Source organism: Notechis scutatus, chromosome 6 (assembly GCF_049901735.1).
Source record: "Notechis scutatus isolate UNSWTSFEM ecotype Mainland chromosome 6, rNotScu1.2, whole genome shotgun sequence".
Classification (NCBI taxonomy): Eukaryota; Metazoa; Chordata; class Lepidosauria; order Squamata; family Elapidae; genus Notechis; species Notechis scutatus.
Window position 1 is genome coordinate 59,293,187 of NC_142014.1, and position 9,180 is coordinate 59,302,366.

Here is a 9,180-nt window from a genome sequence, read left to right on the forward strand (position 1 = left end):
TAGCAGAACATAACCTTAAATCTACCGTTTCCCCTTGAGACATGAATTTTATAGACATTTAATCACAAATGGGGAACAAATAGCATTTTAATAAGAAGTCAATTCTTAAAAAAGTTTACAGAGAAATACCACTAAACCATTTAAGCAATATTAATATATACAGAAGCCTATGATGGCAGATGAGATTCTGCTGAACGTCAATTAAAAGAACTACAATATATATATATATATATATATATATATATATATATATATATATATATATATATATATATATATATATATATATATATATAAGAATTGTGTTAATGAATTCATCCTAACTTCTTATTTCAAATTTCCCTAGTTATGTGTCAAAACAGTGAACATGGCTTGGAGTTGTCCTTGAGAAGTATTTCATGGTGAAATAAAACTCCAACTAGATGGCTTGTACAACTGTGGGTAAATGTAACCCATGCAATAAATACAGGTACAAATTATTCATCATGTTTCTCTAAGAGGGAAACTGAAGCAGGAACCTCCAAAATTAAATCTTCATAACTTATGTCAGATATAAATTGCCAAAAGCATTTTGAGTCAAATTCACACTTTATATTATGTAAACAATGTATTCCCTGTTCTGGATTTTTACATTAGTAGAAGAGATATGGTTAGCACATGCCTTTCATTTTCTTTAAAACCACCTTGAATAAGCCCTTAAGTTTTTTTAAAATGTTAAATTATTATGAAAGAAATACATACCTGGCAAGCGCAGGTTCCATTCCCCCAAATACCTTGAAAACAATGTCCTCTGTTACTGCATGGTGATGATGATCCACCTGGACATTCTGAAAATGATAAGTAAACAAGGCTTATTGATTATTAGACTTAAGAGTCTAGGGCATGGAGCCAGTCATAGTTGTTTAATTGTAATTGTGAAAGCACACTCTGCATAGGAACAGTGTTTGCTAGTTAACCATATAACTAGCTTAGCTAAATTCTTTTTAATTTGCCATCTATCATGGCAGGATTATTTTAGCATGTCCATTAATGGACAACTAGCTCTTGTTCTTTAGTGTACAAAAGCATTATGATTTGACTGTTGCTTAATCCCATAATCCCATCCAGTGGTGGGATTCAAATTTTTTTACTACTGGTTCTGTGGATGTGGCTTGGTGGGCGTGGCAGGGGAAGGATACTGTAAAATCTCCAGTCAGAGGTGGGATTTGCCAGTTCTCCAAACTACTCAAAATTTCTGCTACCAGTTCTCCAGAACTGGTCAGAACCTGCTGAATACCACCTCTGGTGAAAACCAAGATTTTAAATTGTACTCAGAAACAAATAAAAGAGGAACTGTTTGAAAGGATACCAGGGCTAATGACACAAAAGCTACTAAAAGATCAAGATCAAATAATAGGATTGAACCCTTCTTAGTTCTTTGAGAACTAATTTGAACTAATTTGATTCAATAAATTTTTTTGTTTGATTCAAGAAAATGATCAAATCTTTCTGTCTGAAAATCAAATTTAAATTGCAACTGGAATAATGAAATTAAATAATTGGAAAAAAAAAAGTTGGTTTTCTAAGAACTGCTGACAGTTATTTTCCATTTCCCTGTTGTCTCTTGTTTGGAAGCTGCAATAGAAGCAATTCTTTATCAGTTTGTATTTTTGTGTTATTACCCCATTGTTCTACAATTGTTTCTTAGAAAACAAAGGATTTCCTTTTTTTCTTGGTGTTTCACAGAATGCTAGACTTTTCTCTGTAATGGTAAGAACAGAAGCCTATGCATGCTGATGTAAGTGTGAAAATGGGAATTCTACATGGAATTAATTTCATTGAATGCAGCAACATTTGCTTCCAAGTAGCCCATGAATGCACGGTAGAAGTTCTGAACTATGAACAAGAGGGAGTAGTATAAAATATAAATCTTTGGAAAGTTTCTTTTTGTTACATTTTTTTTCTTTTGATTCACTCAAAAGCAACTTGTGATTTTTACTTGCACAGAATTCCTAATCCACATTTTTATAATCACTGAATCACCTAATCACCTAACCCTTATTGCTAAAACCTAACATTATACTGTAGTTTTCAGTATTGTAAGACAGAAAATGCATGGAAAAGGTGATGTAATCCCTATGCCTGGCATATAAAATTAAAAGTGGGGGGGCTTCTGTCCCAAATCTCAGGAGAAAATCAAAACTAACCATTTTCTATCTGCGCTAACATGTATGGAACATGGAATATTATTCTTCCTATAGAACCGTGAATTTTTCTTAAAAACAGTAAGCATGGATTTAGGGCTCTGCTATGTTGCTGAGCTCTTCAATATAGTCAGACATCCAAAATATTTCTCTTCACACAGAGAAATGCAGAGTTGGCTTCTAAGTATATTACACAGTCCTCAGTTATTAGGGGAAAGTATGTTGTGAAGTAATGAATTGCAGTTTTTAAGAGTCTGGAAATGTCAGGCACAAACAACCAGACTCACACTTGTAGAATTCAAACTAGCTACTTTATTGTCCTATACTTATTACACAGGAATCTCCTCAGAGTTTCAGCCATCACCTGGGAAAGACTAGATAAGGCTCAAAGTCAGTTGGAGGGGGAGGCCAGACCTTGCCCTCTTGTGTTCATGTAATGAATCCAGACTAATTCCTTGCTTGAGCCAGGGGTGGGATTCTACCGGTTCAGACCGGTTTGGGTGAAGGGGATGTTAAGCTTTCATCTGGTTCGCTGAACTGGTATTTCAACCGACTGGCCCTGCCCCGCCCCGCCCACCCCATCCTGCCCCCCGCCCTCCCAGGAGTCTCCATGCAGCCCATTTTTGAGGCAGGTAAGTTCAGGGTCCACACGAAGGCTCTGGGAGGGGGAAAAACAGGCCTTCTGGAAGTCCGGAAACGGCCTCTGGACCCTTGGGAAGGTGAAAAAAGGCCCTCCCGGAAGTACCGGTAGGCCACACCCACCATGGCCATGTCCACCCAGAAAATGGGCAGCAAATCAGTTGCTGGGATTTTTGAATCCCACCCCTGGCTTGAGCCCACCTCCTGACCAGGACGATTGGTCTCCAACAGGGAATCCTATCTTCTTTTTCACCTTTTTCGCAGTACAAGGTCCCTTCCAACTCTGTTAATCTGTCTGGTAACCTACCATGGTAAAATCCAGGGGTCTCCAAACTTAGCAACGTCAAGACTTGGGGACTTCAACTCCCAGAATTCTCCAGCCAGCATGGGGAATTCTGAGGAACTGAGGTCCACATTAAAGTTGCCAAGTTTTGGGATCCCTATATAATCATTACTTTATGAATAACATACCAGAAGTACTGGTGTCAAACTGGTGTTTGACTATAGGTATAAATGTATTGCAAAGAACTGTGTTTTTTAAAATTATCCTAATTTAAATTAATGAACTAGGAATCTCAGGATGTTCAGACAGAGGTGTTAGGTTAGGGTTAAGAATATTGCTAGTGTTAGAAACCTTTTAGGAACATTATAACCTAAAATATCATGTAGTTTATTAATATTTTGACCCACAGTCTCCCAAGATTTTACCACAACAGACTGCCCAACCCTCATAAAAAAGATCTACCCCTTCCCCTTAAAAAGTATTTTGCATTAATCTTTGCAAAATATTTTCAGATAAATCATGAATGTTCCTGTTAACTAATGCACATAGCACTAAAACATAAAACACAGGAATTGATTTATGAAAGCAAGAAAAAGAAAACAATCATTATAAGATATCACGAGGATGAATATTTTTACCTAGGCAGTCTTGTCCCCAGTATCCTGAGCAACATTGTGGTTGCTTTAACGTTCTCATACAAGAATGCTGACACCCATTGAAAGAAAGAGATAAAGTGCTGGTTTCATACTGGTATCTATAGGACAAAGATATAGACTTTTGTTAAGGTTCTTGATTTCCACTTCGGGATTTTTTTCTTTTAATGGAAGAGCAACAGTATGGATAATATCTACTGTATATAAGGAATGAATTTTGTCAAAAGATGTAAAATGGTTTTGTACAGGAGTATGCTTCTGCCCATTATATACATGTGAGAATTTGACTATGTCAGGACAAACATAAAAATTGAATGCGGTGAAATTGGGTTCTTTAAGAAGTGTGTGTGGTAAAAGAACGGATGAATATCCACCCAATGTCTACGGGGAAAAAAATTAGGGTTTCTCTCTCTCAGCAGAAGAGACAAGGGGCCTGGCTTGCAACATTTTTCAGTAAGTAAACAATTAGCTTGGACTGTAAATAATAACCATTACACTCAGAGAAACAGCTGAAACTTCAAATATGCATCCTTCCTATTGCACAAGTGATTGAACAGATGTTTACTTCAGTTTAATATGGTGGAGATAAGATAATTTTTCTTCTTTTTCATTTTCTTCTCTTTAAATTTAGTTTGTATTATTATTTTTTTACTATGGTAATTAACAGCATTTACTTAACAGCAAAGAGAAAGCCAGCACAGAGGAAAAGATTAAATTAGAATTATTCTCCCTGATGTTCTGTTATTTTTTTTGCAGAGCTCTCTCTCTCTGTGTTAAAATTATATCTCCCCCCTCCAGGTCCATAAGGTAGTTTACACAGGGGGGAATCTCTATTTTATCCCCATAACAACCTTATGAGGTTAGCTAGGCTGAAAAAATGGGTGAAAGTTGAACTGGATGTGCATCTCTCCAATCCTAGTCTTTAACTACTCCACCCCACCAGTAATTCTTATTGCTTTAAAACTATAATTTCTATTAAGAATTTTAATTTCAATAGTAAAAAATAATACAAACAAAACTTAAACAGAAGTAAATAAAATTGGAAGAAAAATTTAGAAAGAAAAGAAAATATAATAAAGTCAAAAATATGAAGATGTGACTTCCAACTTTCATCACACGTATAAACAAATTTAATAACTCTTCATCTCCGATACAATTACAAACAGATAGCTCTTCATCTCATTTACCACCCATTATCTATAAGCAAATCTATAAAACACCAATTTTTCAATCCTGATATCAGCAAAAAGTTTGTTAAAAGTTGACAGGAAAAAAAAAGAGAGAGAGTCTTACTTGAACCTCCATTTATTTCTAACAGTTTTAGTCTTTAATTCAACCAAATATTGTAGGATTTGATTTCTCTTCAATCCTTCTTCTCAGTTTCTTTCACACTTACCCATATAGCATAACATTAAAAGAAATTGCAGAGTAGTAGAATCTTTTCTGCTACACTTATTAGCACAGATATCTAGATCCAACCCACTTTCTTTTGAGCTTAACCCTTCCCTACAATGGGATGGAGAGCTAATTATGATCTTGTATATCAGACTTCTTTACGGGATTTCCCCAAGATTTATTTTGAGTTAATGAACATGACTGTTTTCAGTTGTAGCTTGGTCCCTCAATTAGCATCAATAAACCATTACCCAGATCTTGATTCTGATTACTTCCACAGCCTACCCAAATTTACAGTTCTTCATTTTCAATCAAATAACTTGGAAGTATTTTGCTATGAGCACCAGAACAGTGCAACTGTTTAGGACTGGACAGAAACGTATTGTTTGAAAAGGCTCTCGCGCCACTTCCTCTCACAGTTGCAAGTGGGGTAGGATTCAACTCTCTGTGTTTAGAAGGCTTAGAAATATGGGGGTTCCTAAATGCCCAGAGGAATTATTTGTGCATCTATAGAAGAAATGTCCAGATACATCCCACCATCTTCACCTTCACACATATTCACCATATGCTTCAGATAAAAACCTGAAGATAGAAATATAGGATCTGTAGGTTGTGTGTATGTACAATATGTGTGTAAGGGGAAGGGGTTAATAGAATCTCTTCCTTCTCCTTCTCTCCAAATATATCCATAGGAATACTATAAAAAACAGAGCTTAACCTGAACCCCCCCAAAATAGCCCTTTCAGAGTAGAAAATATTAACGTAAGTATTACCTGCAGCCACGTTTCCCAGAGCCTTTAGTAATTTTGGTATAACCTTCAGGACACCGGATTTTATAATTAACAGAACAAGCTCCACATTTAGTTTTTGTGGTAAACACTGTATCCTCATCACATCTCCGTCTTTCCTAAAGGGCAGTGAGAAAGAGAGAGATAGGGAAATTAAGGGAACATTTTTGATAGAGCATAATTGTGCTTTTAATAGCAGTTTGACACACCAATGTTCTATTTCATTTTATAGAGGACTTCAAGGGCGACAAGGAATACTGAATAAAATAAAATAAAATAAAGTAGCAACAATCTACAGCATTGCTCCAGTATGGGATGGAGTAAAGAAGGCTCTCATAAAGTTAGAAAAGAAGGGTCCATATGCATTTTCTGGGAAAAACTGTTCCAGAAGGGCTGAAACACTTCAGAAGAAGATCCTGTCTGCATTCTTTCTAATCAGTTCTACTCTGATGCTGAGTATGATAGCAGCCAAAAGAAACACTCAAATGAAATAACTTCAAATAAGCCAGGGTTTAATGTTTAATAATACCATATCGCATTGGTCCAAGAAATGCAGCCACGGTTCATACAATTGCCCTAGTCCTTAAATCAAGTTCTCATCTGTGTTTTGCATAAACTGCAACTTTTATAGAGTCTTCAAGAATAGGACATTATGGCAATTTAGTTTGGGCCCAAATACAGAATGTGCCACTAAAAAAAGATGAATATTCTTTAAATAGGGGAGACTACTTTTCCTGACAAAATTATCCACAGGATAATTGCCTTTCTTTGAGCCACACTTAAATGGGGCAATTTTTTTGTTGTATGACAACATCCTTCCTTGAATCATAGAACTAAAAGAGGCTATTTAGGTCTTTAGACTGAACCTCTTGCTAAGGCACAGGTTTTGTCAGGAGACAGATTTTTTTAATGTTTCTGATCTTTTTTGGTAGTTTTTTATTGTTTAATTTGGCAGAGGTATAAGATCAAGATATAATTTCTTGGGATAAAACAAATAAATATTTGCATGAGAAAGGAAATAGCTTTTTGCATTGAATTCAATTTTTTTTCAGATAAAAGTCCTCCAAATCTCTGTAGGAGAAATTTCTTGAGTATCAAACTTCTCTGAAGACATCATAAACCAGCCTCATATAAACTTGGTTTACAGCCCAACTTTTGAATCTTTATTTGAAGTAAATTCTTATTCCCAAGGAATAACTGAATTACAAATTAAGTAAACTATGTTTGCAGAAATGGTAATATAAATACTGATTTAAATAATTTATTTCTGATTTATCAGCCAGAGTTTCCAAGCCTGAACTCTTGAATCATGCTCAAAACTCATCCCAAAGCCCTTGCTGTATGAATACTTGGGGTAGAAAATATAAATTTACACATAAGATTCTGCCATCACCATAATATAAAAGACTTCTTACCAGCTGAGTACTTTCCACAAGACTGATGGCGTTTGTCATCACAAATGATAGGAATATTGCAAGTGGCAATTGCTTTCTCATGATGAAGAAGAAATGGATAACAATGCATTAATAGATCATTCCAAGATGCCGCTTTGCTCAGTTCTTCCACATCAGCAGATAGTACCATTCAAACCACACATTCCTTTTCTTCTTCTCCTGCAATGAGCAAAGAATAGAGTCCTCACGAAACCTGATATTAGACAGGAAAAGCGACCCCAAAGGATTGTGGAAAATGCTTACAGCAAGCCCAGTTAACACTTCCTCACTGGCATCCTGCCTTATTTCACTCTATCAACTCCCACCCCAGTTTCTGCAGTTGTTGACAGCAGAGATTCAAGGACAGATGACCAAGTGTCCGTGTCAGAAGATAACATTCCGGATACTACTTTGGGAAAGTAGCTATGACACAAAGTCTCACCCACAAATCTGTCTTAAATGGAAGTCAGTCAGAAAACCATTTGCTCTTGGTTGAAACACTAAGTACCTGATGAGAAAATTTCCAGAGGTGGGAGAAATGTATTTATGCTTTGGTTTAAATGGAGATAGTATTTGTTCAGTGATCCTTTTGGTGATCCTTTATTGGTTTATTTTTAAAGCTTGAACCAACATCTGGTTTGTAGAGTAATAATTGCATGTCTGATCTCATAAATCTCTTGTTTCTTTAAAAGTAAATCTCATTTACATTGTATTAAATAGCCAGAACTACATATGGGTCCATCCCTTAAGCTAAAGTGTGATTTGCTTCACTTTCACTTCATTAACACATCTGTAGCAGTTAATGAATCATGCTTATTAGTTTAGTGAGTGTGACTACTGCCAATTGTGGCTATTCAAGACATGATTTAGTGTAAGGTACAAATGGAAGTTCTGGTTGCTTTTGCTACTTGCTAGAAAACAAATTAGTATATTTGATGATACTTTACTGTAAAAAAAATCCAGTCAGACTGAAATAGGTTCAGAGAAATACAATAGAAATTATGAGTAGTAAACAAAGTGGAAATATCTGAAAATATTCAGCCTTGAAAAGAGGAGACTAAGGCAGTGATGTACCTGAAAGGATGTCACAGAAGATGAAACCCATGAGCAGTATATAAAATGTTGGATTTACATCACAGGAAAGTAGATTCCAACTGTCCTAGCAATAAGATGAATTATACAGTGGAATGAATTATCTAGAAAAAGTTGGTAGACTCCCCTTCTACTGGATTATGGTCAAGCAGAGACTTTCTGGGTGTAGCAGGAAAGCTAAGGCAGAATAATCAAATAAGAAATATTCTTGTTTATTTGATAAAACATAAATCTGCCTGTTTGATTCCAATAGTGCAGGGTTGTCAAACTCGATTTTATTGAGGGCCGCATCAGGGTTGTGTTTGAACTTGGAGTGGTGTTGGAGTGGATGTGGCCAGGGTGGGCATGCCCAGCTTGATGTCAGGGGCGCCTGTGGTGGAGCAAGTGCTCTGCCAGAGAAAACAGGCTCCCAAGCTCAGTTTTTAGCCATGATGGCCTCCTGCAGCCCTGTGCCAGCAAAAACAGAGCTCGGGGGTGGTTCTTCACTGTTTCCAGGGTGGCCCACAGGCCAGATCTAAGCACTCCATGGGTCGGATACAGCCCACAGGCCTTGAGTTTGACACTCCTACCATAGTGACAAGAGAAAAACCAACTGTCTGCCCGATCTGGTGTCAGTTAAACTTCTGAGAAAGCTGGAGGTTTTATGTCTATTCTAACTTCTATGGAATAGTGTATGTGGGAATGACTCTGGGAGGCAGAAGAGGAGCTAGGGCA

General features: G+C 36.6%; 1 protein-coding gene across 1 annotated transcript in view; it reads right to left on the reverse strand.

The window, feature by feature from the left end:
* Nucleotides 1–7,662, reverse strand: part of STAB2 (stabilin 2) — a 90,657-nt gene extending 82,995 nt beyond the window's left edge. The window contains exons 1-4 of the mRNA XM_026692948.2: nucleotides 7,357–7,662; nucleotides 5,927–6,060; nucleotides 3,744–3,859; nucleotides 742–827 (exon numbers count right to left, since the gene is read on the reverse strand). Of these exons, the coding sequence (XP_026548733.2) occupies nucleotides 742–827; nucleotides 3,744–3,859; nucleotides 5,927–6,060; nucleotides 7,357–7,437 (417 nt within the window). The 5' untranslated portion in view covers nucleotides 7,438–7,662. The remainder of the gene's footprint in view (nucleotides 1–741; nucleotides 828–3,743; nucleotides 3,860–5,926; nucleotides 6,061–7,356) is intronic.
* Between the last annotated feature and the right edge of the window lie 1,518 nt (nucleotides 7,663–9,180).